Raw genomic sequence first — 17,779 nt, forward strand, 5'->3', positions numbered from 1 at the left:
GGGCCCTATGCGCATTGGAAGAAAAATCAAAGAGAAAAAAAAAGGAGGAGGTGGGAAAGGAAAGAAGGACTCCACCCACCAAACCAAGTAGGACTCGGTTTGGGGGGGAGTCCTTCCCCCCTTTGGCTCGGTCGAGCCCCTTGGGGCTCCTTGAGCCCCAAGGCAAGGTCTCCCCTCTCCCACCTATATATACGGAGGTTTTAGGGCTGATTTGAGATGACTTTTCCACGGCAGCCCGACCACATACCTCCACGGTTTTTCCTCTAGATCGCGTTTCTGCGGAGCTCGGGCGGAGCCCTGCTGAGACAAGATCATCACCAACCTCCGGAGCGCCGTCACGCTGCCGGAGAACTCTTCTACCTCTCAGTCTCTCTTGCTGGATCAAGAAGGCCGAGATCATCGTCGAGTTGTACGTGTGCTGAACGCGGAGGTGCCGTCCGTTCGGCACTAGATCGCGGGACTGATCGCGGGACGGTTCGCGGGGCGGATCGAGGGACGTGAGGACGTTTCACTACATCAACCGCGTTCACTAACGCTTCTGCTGTACGGTCTACAAGGGTACGTAGATCACTCATCCCCTCTCGTAGATGGACATCACCATGATAGGTCTTCGTGCGCGTAGGAAATTTTTTGTTTCCCATGCGACGTTCCCCAACAGTTAACGTGTGAAGAGTAGAAGAAGAGATGAAGAGCAAATGATGAAATCGCTGTCTCATTGATTGAAGATGTGGGTATATATACCCCAGTACAAAGACGGTTACAAGGAGCAGTTGCTAAACTAAAGCAACCGACATAGCAGAGATTATCCCTTAATTAATGTATTTAATTAATTCCTAACAATTAGTACTCATGAAAACATTAAAACACCAGGTGACTGAATGTCAGCCAAGCAGCAGCTTTCTCCTCAAAAGAAAAAAAGAAAAAAAAGAGGAAAAGAAAGCTGGAGAAGAGAAGAACACCGAGGCACCGACCGGTCCAAGTCCAACCCACCCGTCCCCTCCGATCCGGGGGACTCCTCCCCATTCCCAACTCCTAAACCCATCGCCGCCACCGGCACCATCTCCCCCGGCCTCAGCAGCCGCCATGGCCGACGGCGCCAACCCAAACCCCACATCGACACCCAGGCAGAAGGCAGTCCCGGACTGGCTCAACAGCCCGATCTGGTCCACCCCTGCCCCTACCCCGCGCCACCGCTCCCCTCCCCGCGCCCCCTCCCCTCCCCCCCCTCCCCCTCCCAAGCCGCAGCTCGATCCGACCCCGCCGCCCCCTCGTCAACCCGCGCGGCGCGACGGTGCAAGCTCTGACTCCGACTCCGACAGCGTCGGCGTGGACGATGGCGCGGCCACCTCCTCCCGGACCCACCTCGTCGCGGACTTCAAAGCGGCGGTGAGTGTTGGCCTCTCCCGGTCGAGTCACGGGACTTCGCTGTTTAGCTTTGGTTTGTAACTTGTTCGTTCGTTTCCTTGTGTATCGCTGCGTGTAGCTGGAAAGGAAGGTGGTGGATCTGGCAGAGCTGCGGAGGCTCGCGTGCCAGGGCGTGCCAGACGACCCCGCCCTGCGGCCTGTTGTCTGGAAGGTCTGGGAATTCTCCCATTTTCTTCGTATCATTTTTTCCCTATGTGTTTGTGCAGTTTGCTTGGGTCTGGCCAAGTGTTTGCTCTCTCGTTCACATACTAGTGATATGACATGACATTGGCAAGAAAGTTTAAGAGTTACTCCCTCTGTACCTAAATAATCGTAGTTCTCCCCAACTACAATTATTTAGGTATAGAGGAAGTACATTTTTAAGCCCTGATGCTTGTTGATGGCCTCGTATGATCTTTGTTGATTCCATATATGGCATGATGCCCCAATTGAGTCTAGGATGGGGCTGCCATGCTTGGTTCATCTAAATGAGGGTAGTATCGTTTGGTCGGAATGCCACACATTAGATTTATGACAAAAAAAATACCTTCATGTGATTGGTCTTGAAACTTATGCATCATTTGTAATGAAATATGAACATTTATGCTTACTTCACCATGGACTCGCATATTTCATGAAGCGCTCATGGAATTTACTTATATTCCATGAATAAGTCCTTGAACAATTGATTCACAAATAGAACATGGTTTTCAAATATTCTAGATTGGTTCATGAATAGACTTCTGATGCCAAGTTCTCAACTAGGGAAAAATATATTCTCAAGCTTGTCGAGATCTTCCCAGGAGCAAAAATAAATGAGTCTGTAGTTTTTCCTTCTGTTTTGCATTTCTTTGCTATTTTTATGAATTTATTTCATTGCATATCATAATTTGGAACCATGCTCCAATTTTTATCTAGAGGTTTGAGAGTAGCTACTGTTATAGGTTTAGATTAGAAGAAACTGTTGAACAAATGGCAAGTATTTGAGGTAAAATCGATATTGTGAATTTAGTCTGCTGGTGTGGTTGATATTTTTTTCCTTCTTATAATATGTTACAAATTTATTTGACTTTCTTGATAGTTAGCAGCTTCTCTTGGGGTACTTGCCAATGGATCATGCTCTGTGGGCGTATGAACTGGAAAAAAAACGGTCACAGTACAGTGCTTTCAAAGATGAGCTTCTGGTTAACCCTGTAAGTTTCACATTGCGTTGTAAGCCCTTTACCATCGCAGATGCATGCGTTCTGTAGTTCTTTACCATTGCAGATGCATGAGTTCTATAGTTGTTCACCACTTACTATGTGTTTAACTGGATTGAAGAACACTCCCCTAGGAGGGCTAGGAGATCACTGGTGTTGGTGGCTATATATTGAAAGAAAATAAATCCAAATCAGTTACGGGCATGAAATACTCCTTTAACATCTTATGATTTTGTTGGTTTTGGTGACAGGCTGCTAGACAGCCACCTCATGCTGTCTGCCACAATTGTTCCCTCCTAACCATGTGCTACAATCGGTAAAAAATAGATGATATTTAGCAAGTTTGTTTTGGCTTGCAAATGGCAGATATTTTTATTGTCGAGATGGCATTTTCCTCCAATACCTGAATTAAATGCTGATTCATACTGGTGTAAAGAGATGGGTTATCTAAAACGACAGATAAAGTAGACCGTATGGAATATTTGAGACTTGACTAGAAAACGCTAGCCTTCGGCTAGCATGATCTATAATTACAGAACCCCACCCCACAACATACATTAAATTAATTTACTTCACGGTGATGTAGATTCTTCAACTTACCTACTTTGTGGTGGTTCTTTTTCCCATTTTTAACCAACCTGCACAACAATATATTTTTGGTTCTGGTCAGTCAGAAGTTACCCGAAGAATGGAAACGACTATTTCAAAAAGTAAGGAACGTAATTCTGAAGGAACTGGGTTTCTCCCAAGGGCGGAAATCGTTCAGGATGAACATCCTCTAAGCCTTGGGAAAACCAGTGTTTGGAACCAACACTTCCAGGTAAAATTACTGTACTTCATGTCTGCTTGTCATACTCTGTACATTGTACTTCCTCCGTCCCAAAATTATTGTCTTAGATTTGTCTAGATATAAATGTATCTAGTCAAGTTTTAATATTTAGATACATCTTTTTATAGACAAACCTAAGACAAGAATTTTGGGACGGAGGGAGTATCTATTAATTCATTTGCTTGTGAGAGACCTTTCTTTGCATTTCGCTGGTTAGTTAATGTGGTGATAAATATGTAAGTGTCTTAGCTACTAAAATATAAATGTTATCGAAATACTTTCAGGAATCTGAAACTGTAGAGCAGATTGATAGAGACGTTAAGCGTACCCATCCTGAGATGCAGTTTTTCAATGGTGGTGGTTCTGATGCCTTGTGTAATCAGGTAGGCATTTATCGTCTTCACATGATGCCGGTTATTACTCGTTTCTGGTACTTCTGTTTAGTCTAAATGTAAATGTGATGTATTTTTTCCAGGAATCACTGAAGAGAATACTTACCATCTTTGCAAAATTAAATCCGGGTATAAGATATGTACAAGGAATGAATGAAGTTTTGGCACCTCTCTACTATGTCTTCAAGAACGATCCAGACCAAAGTAACTCCGTAAGTTCTGTTAATGTCCCCATTTTCTTTAAAAAAAAGAAACTTTGGTTAGTTTTGTGGTGATGGAACAGACTGACCATGCTAAAGATTACATGATTTTCCTTATCTTGAGAGTTCTGCCTCAAGGTATTAATTGTTTTAAATTTGATTTTTCTTAATATTGATATAATATGTATCTGTGATGATGCAATGAGTGTTGGAGTTCGAATCTTTGAGTCATATCGTAAATGATGTGATGCATCTGTCTATACTCATTTCATTTCACAATGTTTGACCATGATATGCTTCCTGAACAGCTGGTATTTTCAACCAAGATATCCTTCCCTATTGTTTGGAGCTTTGAGCGTCTGCATTCATCTCTTATCATCTTGCCCATAGTTGATTATGCATTCTTTTTGTTTGTTTTCTTAGACATTTCTCCCACATCTTTGTTAAGAGGGGGGTTTACCTAACACTCGCATATTTTTTTGCTGAAACATGCGCTCTAAAGTGCCATGTGTTGAAAACAGTAACAGTACATCTTTATCTTCCAACAAACCAAGAGCTAAGAACGAATCATCTCTGATATATTTTGGCGGTCAATAATTTTGGATGAGTCAAAATGCATCTTCCGATTTTAGAATATATAAATCCCACTACAAACTTCTAGAGGAGAGGAGTTTCTTGTGGAGTTTACGGATTAGGCTCAACCTAACTGTTGTGGAAACGAACACCTATGGGATCGTGCGGATCCCTTTACGGTTCGGCGGGGAGAGAGGATCACACCAAGAGCAGAACCAACAATCAACGCAAGGGAGTTTACCCAGGTTCGGGCCGCTGAGAAGCATAAAACCCTACTCCTACCTTAGGTGTATTGTATGTGTTCTAGGGTTCTGGCTACAGGAGCGTTGTCTAGTGCAGAGCAGCTACTCCCTCCGTCCCAAAATTCTTGTCTTAGAATTATCTATGTATGAATGTATCTAGTCACATCTTAGTATTTAGATACATCCATTTTTAGACAAATCTAAGACAAGAATTTTGGGACGGAGGGAGTACATAGAAAGTCTAAAACCCTAGACTGAGAGTAGATGCGAGGGTAGATTAGATCGTCGATCCCCCCCTAAGCTACGCCTTGGGCCTCCTTTTATAGGTCAAAGGGGTCACCAACAGTGGCGAAACAGGGCACCCACGGGGTGCACAGTTAACAGTGCACGCACGGGGTGTAGAACTATTACAGTGTTTACTGACGTCTTAAGACAGACACATTAAATGCTTCGTCAGGCGTCCCTGACCCTCTGTGACACGGGACAGGGACGCGTTCCATCGACACTGCTCATCCCCCATATGTCGCTCGACACGTACCCAGGGGGAACGACACCTGGCCGCTGCGCTGGAGCGGTGGCAGGTTGGCGGGATCTTGCCGGGCGCACGTCTTGCCGGGGCTCCGCTAGCTACCCCGGCAAGGATCTTGCCGGGGTCCCAGACGCTGGCCTTCAGTCTTCTGGTCGTTGGCTTGAACGTCTTCTTGCCTTCGGCTGCGCCCCGGAAGGCCTTGCCGCGGGTGTGGCTACAACTGCCCGTGCACAAGGGGTGCTAAAGGCCCAAACTTCAGTACACCGACACTAACCCATGAACTTCTGGAATTCTCTCCTTTACAGTCAGGTTAACATGATAAGCTTACACTCCATGTTTAGTTAATAAGGATGATTGTACTAACTAAAACCAGAGATGTATTTGCCAACTGTTATCTTGTAAACCGATTGCAAGGAACAAGTTTTTTTCTTATGGCCTACATAGTCCAACTATGTATTTCGTTCTTTGTGAAGCTATATTTCACAAGGCCACTCTGCTCCTGAATTTTCCAAGGCGAAAATCTTATTGATTTCTGACTGCTAATATCAAATAGCTTTACCCCTTGTACCATGTGTAATGCGTTGCATTATGCATCATGGAAGCTATATTTCACAGGGCCACCATGCTCACATGTACTTTCCATTTTTCTTTTGTATGAACAGGCTTCAGCAGAGGCAGATGCTTTTTTCTGTTTTGTTGAGGTACTAAGTGGATTTCGAGATAACTTTTGCAAGCAGCTTGACAACAGTGTTGTTGGTATACGCTCCACAATCAGTAAACTATCCCAGCTCCTGAAAAGGCATGATGAAGAGCTCTGGCGGCATTTAGAGATCGTAACCAAGGTATGGATCTAATGTACTCATTTTTAACTGCTCAGAAGTGTTAATATGTATACTTTTGCTCCCATTGTGACACTCCTCCATCAATTCCAGGTTAACCCGCAGTTCTATGCGTTCAGATGGATCACCCTGCTATTGACACAGGAGTTCAAGTTCCGTGACTGCATCCACCTGTGGGACGCGTTATTAGGTGATCCAGAGGGGCCTCAGGTTAGAGAACCGTCATTCATATCTTCGTGCCGTGTGATGCATTTCCGAGGCAATAGATTAAATTCTTCTTGTTTTGAATGCAGCCCACCTTGTTACGGATTTGCTGTGCAATGCTAATTCTTGTTCGAAGACGGCTCTTGGCTGGTGACTTCACTGCAAACCTCAAGCTTCTCCAGAATTACCCACCCACAAACATTGACCACTTGTTACATATTGCTAATAAATTGCGTGGGCTAGTTCCCTGCTGATTGATTTGCTCTTTGTGTTTCCAATGTTTGTTTTCATGGTAGTACGCTGTCCAGATATGATGCGTTGAATATGTAAATGACTATCAATATGCTCTTTTTCATGCGTTGTTTATCGTGTAATGTATGCGTGTTAAAGCTTGCTGTTCTTTTAGTGGTCATATCATGAGTCATAAATTTTTTAAAGTTTTTTTGGTGCCAAAACTGTGGCATTTGAAAAACCTCTAAACATCACATAGCTCCATATTATGTGGGCTGTCAAGTTATGCTGACAAGTTTTTGGATTTTACCAGCTATGCATTTTTTTTTATCTGGACAAATAATTGCTATTTTGAGCTGTCACATAGCTCCATATTATGTGGAGTCCTTTAATACTGTTTGCAGCTTAGCAATGAAACCGACATTGCAGGGATCATTCTAAACTTGTAAAAGGCTTCTGAATTTTGTAAAATATAAAGGATGCAGGTAATAGGATTGCCAAACATATACGGTGAACGATGGATTTTGTAAAAAACTGAAAGGGTATTGAACCATAACAACCAGTATAGTGTCTCGTTGCATTTAGTCGATGTATAAACACGTCTCCGCAATCTAGGTGCAATTTTCCATCAAAGCTGAGCCGTTTGGCCTTTTCTGCAAAAACCGGGGACAGTTGTGGAAAGAGGAAATACAATGATGTAGCTAGTCTGCTAATGGGTCAAAAGCTTTGCAGAGTCTGGTCTTGTTGAAGAACATTTCCCCAGAATCCTTTAATAAGATCTACCAAATCCATTGGCTAAATGGCCATGAGCAATACCCTAAAAATGCCAACTTTTCGAAAAGAAGAAACTCTATCCTATAACCTTTGTTGGAAAAGCCAGTGCCTAGGAGGCACCGACGGCCAACCACCTCGCGTAGGGTATAAGCGGAAGTCTAGGCAGGGCAAGCAAGAAATTGTTCGTCCAAGCAAGAAATCATGGCATATTACACTGATATGCCAAACATGCCATATTACAATGGCAGAAGCTGGTAGTTAACTCATTTATACGCCCTTAATTCATATAATACACTTATAGTAAACACATATACACCTACTCCCTCCGTACCATAATATATGACATTTTAGCAGTTCATTTGAGCTGCTAAAACGTCATATATTATGGGACAGAGGTAGTAGATAGTAATAACTATATTACCGCCTAGGGCGCTTAAGCACTAGTCGAAGGCCAACCGCCTCGCTTACACCTACCACTTTTTCCAACCTAGCAAAGACAATCAATCCAGTGAAATTGGTGCTATTGTAATAGAAAAAGTTTTACTAAGAGGTGAGACAGACGCATCATAGATGCAATTCTCACGCTACATTTGAAGTTAAAAGCTACTGCATGGTCACAATTATAATACCACATGTGCATAAGGTTGCCATCATTCAAGACCACGATGAACTCTACTAGTTTCAGTGGATAGAGCAGGTTCAACAACAAAGTTGACAAAGTTTCACCTTGGCATGATCAGTGAGAAGGTAAACGTCATACATCACCATTATTTCCAGGGTAAATACTGAATAATCTGAAAGCACATTGTTTTCACAAGTTACATGTGCGATAGGTACATCATGCATCGATGATCTGAATAATCTGAATAATCTGAATAATCTGAATAATCTGAATGTCACATTTGACAAGATGCATCGATGATCCAGCATGATTTTTTGAGCTGAGCTTCTTCAATCAGTGTGAATTCCACCCATGAAGGTCCTTGGGTCAGGGCAGGTACCACTGAACTGAGCCTGCGAGAAGTCAAACCCAGGATTCTGCATACACATAACATAGATATGAAGGGCAACATTAATGCACATGCCATAGAAAATTCAAAACACACACACCATTCATTCACAAATGTAAGTTGGTCTTTCCCTATTCAGTCTCCCATGCAAGACTTCGACTGAATTTCTATTGTGGTATCCTGATCGAAATGACAATAATAATACAGATTACAGAAGTATTTTTGCAAGATAATCTGACACTACTTATGTAGTAAATATATATATACTTTTAAATTGTCAACTAGTAGCTAAACTTCCTTAAAACAAGACAATAACTTTTTCGGCAACTCTTATGCTTTTCTCACTATGGCAAGTCGGCAATAAATCATAGGTGTTTGATTTCTAAAATGTTTGGCAAAATGGCTGATCCTATCATGTCCAATGCCGATGTATAGCTTGAGATTGTCTATTTGCAATATAACAAAAACACATGGATGCATAATAAGCAAGATCACTATTAGATAACCACCAATAGTTTCCCATACAACCAAGGTCTGTAATCCTATAGCCAGCTCATTTGGACAATTTTCAAACCCTACAATTGCTATATTTGCCAGGAAAGATCGGAGAACCAATGTTCAATGTACATAACAGAGACCAAAATCAGAGTTCTTTTGACCATTTCTGTAATTTAACTTGAGGCATTAGTGCATTACAGTACCAATCCAATTGACATCAGGCTCTGCTTCCTATCACATATTCTCGGTAAGGCAATAAGCATGTGCAAAATTGAGAAAATAACTATTTAGACATACAGGGATTCACGAGTGAAGCGGAACTGACTACAAAGAAAAAGGAATGCACAGTAAACAGAAGGGAAACTATGCCTGTACAGTAAATTGATTATACCTCTTCTTGAAACCTTTGCAGCATAAGCCGTTTCTGTTCCTGGTCTGCAGCATATGGATCTAAGCTACCTTGGCCTTTTATTGGAGATGCCCATGTTTTCCCCTTTTCCCTTTTTTGCAGAGTGATATGCAATTCACCGTCCTCTGTATTGTAATCACAATGATCCATATTAAAAATATAGTGCAGCAGAAGGCGCTAATGACTTAACCGTTGATATGGATGTCTCCATAATGCTTGATAAACCTCATACCGGTGTCTCCTCAACCATGGCAGCATACCCATATGCAAACTAGCCCACATAATAATGGCACCCCACAAGATCACTGCAGCATATGGTGCACTGAGTACATGCAGTGTGGCTTTTCTTTTCTTACATTGATATTTAGTAAATGGACCAGAGAAAAAGGTTTTATGCCAGTATATAGTCAACCGCAGATTAAAGAAGAGCTAAATCCAGCAAAAACTGGTAGACAAGTTCTGCACTAAATGCACCACTGCAGGAGTGCACTGGATGTGCTGATGGTTCTGCACTAACCCAAACAGAAACCTAAAATCCGCCATAACTCTGCAGCTGAGAGAAATGAGCCATACCTATCGTCCAGAAAGATGAATCGGTCTTCACGGGGAGCATAAGATCATGCTGCAAACAACCCACATATCAAATTTAAAGATACAAGCACAAATCAAGAAAGAGCTCAATATTCAGCACGAACTCGAGTAGAATCGAATTGGAAGAGAGAGAGAGAGAGAGAGAGAGAGAGAGAGAGAGAGAGTAAATCACGGACGTTGAGGTAGGGAGGGTGGCCGCGAATGCCGACTTCAACGTGGCTGGCCTGGATCACACACTGAATCAGCTTGGTGGGCACGTTCTTGGGGAGCTCGATGTACATGTTCACCTCCTCCAGCGACTGGTCCCATTCGAAAACCTTCTGCCCTGCGCCCCACGCAATCCATTGGGGAGAGGAGGGGAGAAATCATAGGTGAGGGCAGGCTCTGGGTGGCTCTAGAAGAAAGTGGAGCGTTAGACCGGGGAGGCTTACCATTGTGGACGAAGGCATGGCGCTTCTCGGGTGCCAGCCTCTCCGCCATGGCCGCGGGATTCGGCGCTCCCGATGCTTCTAGAGATTGTGGCTCGGCTGAGGAACGCGATGGTTGAGGGAGACGGAGAATAAAAGATGCCGCAGAAGGCCACTCCCGCGATGTCAACGACTAAGGAGGACGGCGACAGCTAGGGTTTGGTTGTGTCGTCGATGTACGTGGAGGGCTGGAGGCGGACCAACCAAGCGAAGGGGATTTGTGGAGGAGGTCGAGAGGAGGACGTAGATGTCGCCGGAGGTGGCGGGGGGCGCCGGAGCCCGCAGAATCTGCCCCGTAGGCGGTCTTCTTTGGCCTAACAGTAGATTGTTTCGATTGGGGAAGATGCACTCCTCGAAGGGCTATCCTCGGGCAACCGGATCACCGAGGAGGCGTTTGGTTGGCCGCATCCGGTCCAACCAGGCTCACTTGAGCTGTGAAATGTGGGTTTGATTGAAAACAGGCTCTGCTTGGATTAGATGTAAATTTATACATCCGGATTAGATCTACAAATGTATATTACGGGCCTACGTGGATTAAAAACGACGCCAGGAGGTCTGTATTAATTACAGGGGTATTTACGAGCAAAACGAGGATCCAAGCAAGGCCTTAGCTGGTTCGCATCCATATAAAACTCCTTTTAACCTGACTTGTTAGAAACTGTTGAAATCGACAGTTTCTAACTAGTCAGGTTGAGGGCGGCGCAAACTCATAGGGAGGGAGGGGGCAAGGCGGAAGCAAGTGGGGATGACGAGAGATGAAAATCTGGCGCGACAGCACGACGCCAGAGGTAGGCTCACCCCCTCCTCCTTCAACCCATTTACCCGGTCATCGCTACTTTTATGACAATCTCTTTCTCTAACCTTACCACCACCTACGGCGGCGACTCAGATTTGTGCAAGGGGCGGCGACGGCGATAAATCCGGCAGTATGAGCTATCGTTGCTCTTCCATTTGGCCCCCGCCTACTCGTCCTTGACTCAGCCATGACCGTCCATTCGTCGTCCTCGTCTCCAATGTCGTTAAGCAACACCCCCTCTCTCCAATGTTAGGTTTCGTTGTTAGGCCGTTAGACAAAGTGTAGGATCGATTTTTTCCATTGCTCAACGCATCCTTGATGTGGATTAGGTTATGGACACACGAATGCGACTCGTAGTTCGGGAAGCAACATTGAAATATATGATTTAGGCATGTGTTACGTTCATGCACAAGAGAGTTGTTCATCGTGGTGAGAGACATGTCATCACATATGCTCTAATGCTTAAGCGAAAGTAGAAGAGGATCGCCAATATGAACTACGTATACAACTGCAACGACACAGAGGCTCTATGGATGCTTAGAATGAAAAGAGCTTCATTCACCGGACTTGTCCAGTTCTTTAGGAGCAGGGGGCTGCTAGAAGATAGCATCCACATCATTGTGGAAGAGCAAGTGGCTATGTTCCTTCATGTTGTTGTTCGTTCAAGGTGAGCAATAGTATGTAGTTCATCGTTTCATATGCTAGGATTGTTCAAGGTGAGCACTAACACAATCTTGTATTGTCATTTTAGGATTGCATTGGGACAATATATGGTATTCATGTCACTGCCAGAGTGTCGATGTCACAAGGTGTGACATTTAGGGGGAGGAAGCACTACACAAGCCAGAATGTGCTTGCTGTTGTTGACTTTGATCTGAAATTCACATATGTGATGGCTGGCTAGGAAGGGTGAGCACATGATGCTAACATACTCAGTGACAACATGGGTCGTCCTGATGTCAAGTTCTACCTAGTAGATGCTGACTATGCATGCCAACCAGGTGTTCTTCCACTCTTCAGGAAGACCAGGTACTATATGAACGAGTTCTCTGGTAGGAACTACCCTAGGACTCCACAAGAGTTGTTCAATCTCACACACTCCAGTCTTAGAGTAACCATTGAGAGAGCATTTGGAGCTTTAAAGAACAGGTTCAAGATCCTGGATCAAAATCCATTCCACCCTTACCCCACACAGATTGTAACGCCCAAGATACAGTCATATCCTTACTTTGGCTCGAGGGCCTCGACAGGGATAGAAACGCATCTCGTCGTTTTGCAGGAATGGATATCATTACAAGTACATGTAAATAGGAGATGAGTATATCGAATTGGCTTACACTCACCACAAGCTAAATCAAGATCATCTCAATACAACAATACATTCAATCACCATGTAGAAGAGAAGTGACGAAATCAAACGATAAAAATGACGTCCATCCTTGCTATCCCAGGCCGCCGGCCTGAAACCCATCCTATGATCGATGATGAAGAAGAAGAACTCCAAATCAATCAAGGCATCACTCTCACGTCAAATCATCGCATCACCTGTACCTGCAACTGTTGTTGTAGTAATCTGTGAGCCACAGGGACTCAAAAATCTCATTTCCAAAGGTATCAAGACTAGGAAAGCTTAATGGGTGAGGTATGGTTAAGTGGTGAGGCTGCATCAAGCACTAAGCATTTATTCGAGTGGCTAACTTATGAGTACAAGAATGAGAAGAGTGATATATGCTTAAATAGACGTAAACTATCAATGATCAAGAAGTGATCCTGAACACCTACCTACGAGTCAAACATAACCCCACCGTGTCCCCTTCTTGATTCAAACCTCACAAGAAGAACCGATCACAGTCACACACACAGTTGGTGTATTTTAATTGAGTTTACGTCAAGTTTGCTATGACCGGATGTTAAACAGATTTCCAAGTTGCCACATAATCGTGAGCACGTCTTTTCAAAAGATTTAACCCTGCACGGGTGCTCCAACTCGTTCATCACAAACTAGCCACCAGTTGCATGGAAAACCTCAACCATGGAATAAGGAGTAGTCTCCTCGGAATCCCGGTGGAAAACCTCAACCTTGAGATAGCCCAAAGTGTCCTCGAAATCCCTATGCACAAAACGTTCGAGAAAGGTAAAACAAATCCAGCAAGGTCGCCCGACGTGTTGATGAACCCGATAGGAGCCGCGTATCTCGTTCTCAGGACACGGACGGATGGGACTAACTACGAGGAAAACCAATCCCCAAGTTTCCTTGAGGCGGCCCCGCACGCAATCCGTTTTGGACCAACACTCATGAGGAGCACTGGCCCGAGTTGTTGATTAATTATCCACAGGGTCCGAAAAGTCACTATGCAAGTTTTATTAGTTATTAGGCAAATGTAGTACCAATGTTGAGCCTTACGAGAAGAGTTTTATCCTAAAACAAAAATCAAGGGGGTCCCCATAACAACCCCAAGTTTGTTAGGACCGCTCAATATGTAACATAACATCGGTTCACAAGTAACTAGGGCGGCAAAGGTGGAACAAAGCACCGAGCAAAAGGCCAATCCTTCCACCCTTTACCAACTATATATGTGCATTAGGTTAAATAGCAATAATATTGTGATATCCCAAGATATCCATGTTGTCACATGGATCCAGCTGCACCTGGAACTAACAACACTATAAGAAGGGTTGAGGAAGCGGCAACTTAGCCAAACAATGGAGGCTTTTCATGGCAATGCTGGGAGGCTTGACATTCTGGTGGTAGGTAACGAGACATAACAATAAAAGCGAGACAACTAGCATAGCAATGATAGTAGTGATATCCATGGAAATAGTCATCTTGCCTGAGATCCCGCTTGGGAGAAGAATGAATCCATGAACTAGACTAACGGGTGTAGTCGAACGAATCCTCACGCCCTGAATCGCTTTTGAAACTGTATCGAGAAGAAACAATCCGAAAACAAACAAATGACACGGTAACACCAAACATATTCATGATATGATGCACAAACAAATATGGCGCATGTACGGTTTAAATATGCAAGGCATGACAATCACAACAATCAAATACTACACATTAAGTGAAGCTCAATATGCAACAAGTCGCATATTGACAAAACTCCACATTTGAATATTTAGTTCAATACCGTTTAGGTACACGACAATATTAAATGCTATTAAACATGGAAAGAGGTGAAGCATGAATAAACTATATATCTGGCATTTTAAATGAGGTTGGAAACAACTAATAGTATTTTAGCAATGACCCCGTATGTTAATTTTGAAATTGGTCCATATATGAATTAACCATATTTTATATTTATTAATTAGGGAAACAAAATGCGCCATGTGATTCTACACGTGATTCTAGGCTATTTACATATATAGATCATCTAAAACGGAACTACGACCTAAAACATATGACCAACCCAAGATCATATGACATGAATGCAAAAGGCATGCAAAAGACAACCACAAACATGTTAAAACATGGATGCAACACGATATTATGAAACTACATGAAATTGTAGGCAAGGTTCATATATGGTACGTTGAAAACAGAGCAACGGTTCAACAACTACAACCAACACAAGTTCTAACTATAATCTGTCCAAAACAGCAACGTGACATTTTGCACACACCAACACAACATGCTAGAGGAATCTAAAATACACGAACAATGCATGAGGTAGTAGTTGACATGATGCACAATAATTCATACCAGATGAGCTAATTGGATAGAAGTATGGATCATTAGGAAATGAGCTCACAAGATGGCAACTTGAACACAGTTTCAGATTTATTGAAAATAACAGGTTTTAATAGAGAAGTTTTATTACGAAGGCATATTGACAACAAGAAAAACATATACTATAGGATTATCATGTCATGGAAATATTCATCATGATAGTGGGCATGATGCACTACAAATAACTCCACAGGAGCAACATCAAACTATGCACAGAATCATGGTTAGCATCCACCCAACATGGCAATCTCAACTAAGTAGTTTCTCAGACTTACACAAAATTAACATGGTGCAAGGAACAACAGTTTTATCAGATTTGACATGTTTGACAATAAAATTAACTAGGATGCAAAACCTATACTCAAAAACTAATGGAGAAAACTAATAGAGTATAACATGCTTTACGATTCACTCCATTGGACCAACCACAAAGGGGCTATAGATTAATGGCAATTCACATGGAAACGTAGCAACAGAATATAGCAGATTCCAAACTTAGAATTATTTTGGACCCTTAAGACAACAACATTTTATGGCAAGTTCACATGATGAAAACTACAACTAAACATGATATTCATGGCATGACAAACCTACTAACATCAATTAGACATGGCATAGTACAATTCACTATTGCGAAATGTTGCATGGGAAGCAAAAAAATTCCTATGCACACGCAATACCTATCCATGGTGATGATCATGTACGAGAGGGGAGAGTGAATCTACATATCCTTGTAGATCGCTAAGCGGAAGCGTATATAACACGGTTGATGTAGTGGAACATCTTCGCGATCCAAATCACAACCCGTCCCGCGATCTCATCATGATCCATCCCGCGATCCCATCAAGATCCATCCCGATCTAGTGCCGAACGGACGACACCTCTGCGTTCAGCACACGTATAGCTCTATGACGATCACCGCCTTCTTGATCCAGCAAGAGGGGCGGAGAGGTAGATGATTTCTCCAGCATGACAACGTGGTGGTGGTGGTGGTGGTGAACTAATACAATAGGGCTTCGCCAAGCAATACCGGACTAGTCTAGACGAGGGAGACAATCTATGGAGGAGAGGGCATCACATGGTTTTTCTCGTGTTGGCTGCCCTCCAAACCTCCGCTATATATAGGAGGAAGAGGGAGGTGGGCTGCCTTGCCCTCTCCTCCAAGGAGGATAAGTTCGACCGAATCCAAGGGGGAGGAGTCCTCCTCCAATTAGGTTTGGTGGAGGAGGACTCCTCTTCCTTGTGAGATTCCCCTTCCTTCTTTCTTCTCTTTTCCTTTTCTTTTCCACTTGGCCGAAATAGGCTTATTGGGCTGGCTGCACCAGCCCACTAAGGGCTGATGCACCACCTTTAGGCATATTAGGTCCTCTCCCAGGTGGTTGGCACCTCCCGGTAAAACCCCGGAACCCATTCGTCACTCCGGGTACTTTACCGGTAATGCCCAAAAACTTTCCGAAAGCCAAATGCAACTTTCCTATATATCAATCTTTACCTCCGGACCATTTTGGAGCTCCTCTGACGTCCGGGATCTCATCCGAGACTCCTAACAACTTTTGGTTACCAAACACACATAACTCAATAATACTGAAACATCATCGAACCTTAAGTGTGCAGACCCTGCGGGTTCGAGAACTATGCAGACATGACCTGAGACACTCTCCGATCAATAACCAATAGCGGGACCTGGCCCATATTGTCTCCTACATATTCTATGAAGATCTTTATCGGTTGAACCTCTATGTGAAGGATTCAGTCAATCCCGTATGCTGTTCCCTTTATCCTTCGGTATGTTACTTGCCCGAGATTCGATCGTCGGTATCTCCATACCTAGTTCAATATCGATACCGGAAAGTCTCTTTACTCGTTCCGTGATACAAGATCCTGTGACTAACTCCTTAGTCACATTGCTTGCAAGGCTTATTGTGATGTTGTCTTACCGAGTGGGCCCTGAGATACCTCTCCGTCACATGGAGTGACAAATCCGAGTCTTGATTCACGCCAACCCAATAGACACCTTCGGAGATACCTGTAGAGCACCTTTGTAGTCACCCAGTTATGTTGCGACGTTTGATACACACAAGGTATTCCTGCGGTGTCTGGGAGTTGCATGATCTCGTGGTCATAGGAACAAAACAATAGCAATAAACTGACACGATGATATGCTACGTTCATAGTTTGGGTCTTGTCCATCACTTCATTCTCCTAATTATGTGATCCCGTTATCAAGGGACAACACTTGTCTATGGCCAGGAAACCTTGACAATCTTTGATCAACGAGCTAGTCAACTAGAGGCTCACTAGGGATTGTGTGTTGTCTATGTATTCACACATGTATTTGAGTTTCCAATCAATACAATTCTAGCATGGATAATAAATGATAATCATGAACAAGGAAATATAATAATAACCAATTTAATATTGCCTCCATGACATATTTCCATCAGTCTCCCACTTGCACTAGAGTTAATAATCTATTTCACATCATTATGTGATTGTAATGAATCTAACACCCATACAGTTCTGGGCTTCGATCATGTCTTGCTTGTGAGAGAGGTTTTTAGTCAATGGGTCTGAACCTTTCAGATCCATGCATGCTTTACAAATCTCTGTGCCATACTATAGATGCTGCTACCACACGCCATTTGGAACTATTCCAAATGACTGCTCCACTGTACGAATCGAGTTTACTACTCAGAGTTATCCGGATTAGTGTCAAAGCTTGCATCGACGTAACCCTTTACGACGAACTCTTTTATCACCTCCATAATCGAGAAAAATTCCTTAGTCCACTAGTTACTAAGGATAACTTTTGACCGCTGTTCAGTAATCCATTCCTGGATCACTTGTGTACCCCTT

At 43.3% G+C, this 17,779-nt stretch overlaps 2 protein-coding genes across 2 annotated transcripts; one reads left to right on the forward strand and one right to left on the reverse strand.

Annotated features, from left to right (window-relative positions):
- The first annotated feature begins 963 nt into the window (after positions 1 to 963).
- Positions 964 to 6,785, forward strand: LOC123426499 (TBC domain-containing protein C1952.17c-like). The gene is made up of 9 exons (XM_045110340.1): positions 964 to 1,386; positions 1,484 to 1,576; positions 2,493 to 2,597; positions 3,274 to 3,423; positions 3,717 to 3,815; positions 3,908 to 4,036; positions 6,031 to 6,210; positions 6,301 to 6,417; positions 6,501 to 6,785. Exons 1-9 carry the CDS (start codon positions 1,084 to 1,086, stop codon positions 6,663 to 6,665), a joined length of 1,341 nt encoding a protein of 446 aa, XP_044966275.1. The 5' UTR covers positions 964 to 1,083; the 3' UTR covers positions 6,666 to 6,785.
- A 1,401-nt stretch (positions 6,786 to 8,186) lies between these two features.
- LOC123426500 (nudC domain-containing protein 2) lies at positions 8,187 to 10,850 on the reverse strand. The gene is made up of 5 exons (XM_045110341.1): positions 10,356 to 10,850; positions 10,101 to 10,249; positions 9,907 to 9,955; positions 9,316 to 9,458; positions 8,187 to 8,454 (listed from the first exon to the last, which is right to left on the reverse strand). Exons 1-5 carry the CDS (start codon positions 10,402 to 10,404, stop codon positions 8,368 to 8,370), a joined length of 477 nt encoding a protein of 158 aa, XP_044966276.1. The 5' UTR covers positions 10,405 to 10,850; the 3' UTR covers positions 8,187 to 8,367.
- Between the last annotated feature and the right edge of the window lie 6,929 nt (positions 10,851 to 17,779).

Source organism: Hordeum vulgare, chromosome 2H, assembly GCF_904849725.1.
Source record: "Hordeum vulgare subsp. vulgare chromosome 2H, MorexV3_pseudomolecules_assembly, whole genome shotgun sequence".
NCBI lineage: Eukaryota > Viridiplantae > Streptophyta > Magnoliopsida > Poales > Poaceae > Hordeum > Hordeum vulgare.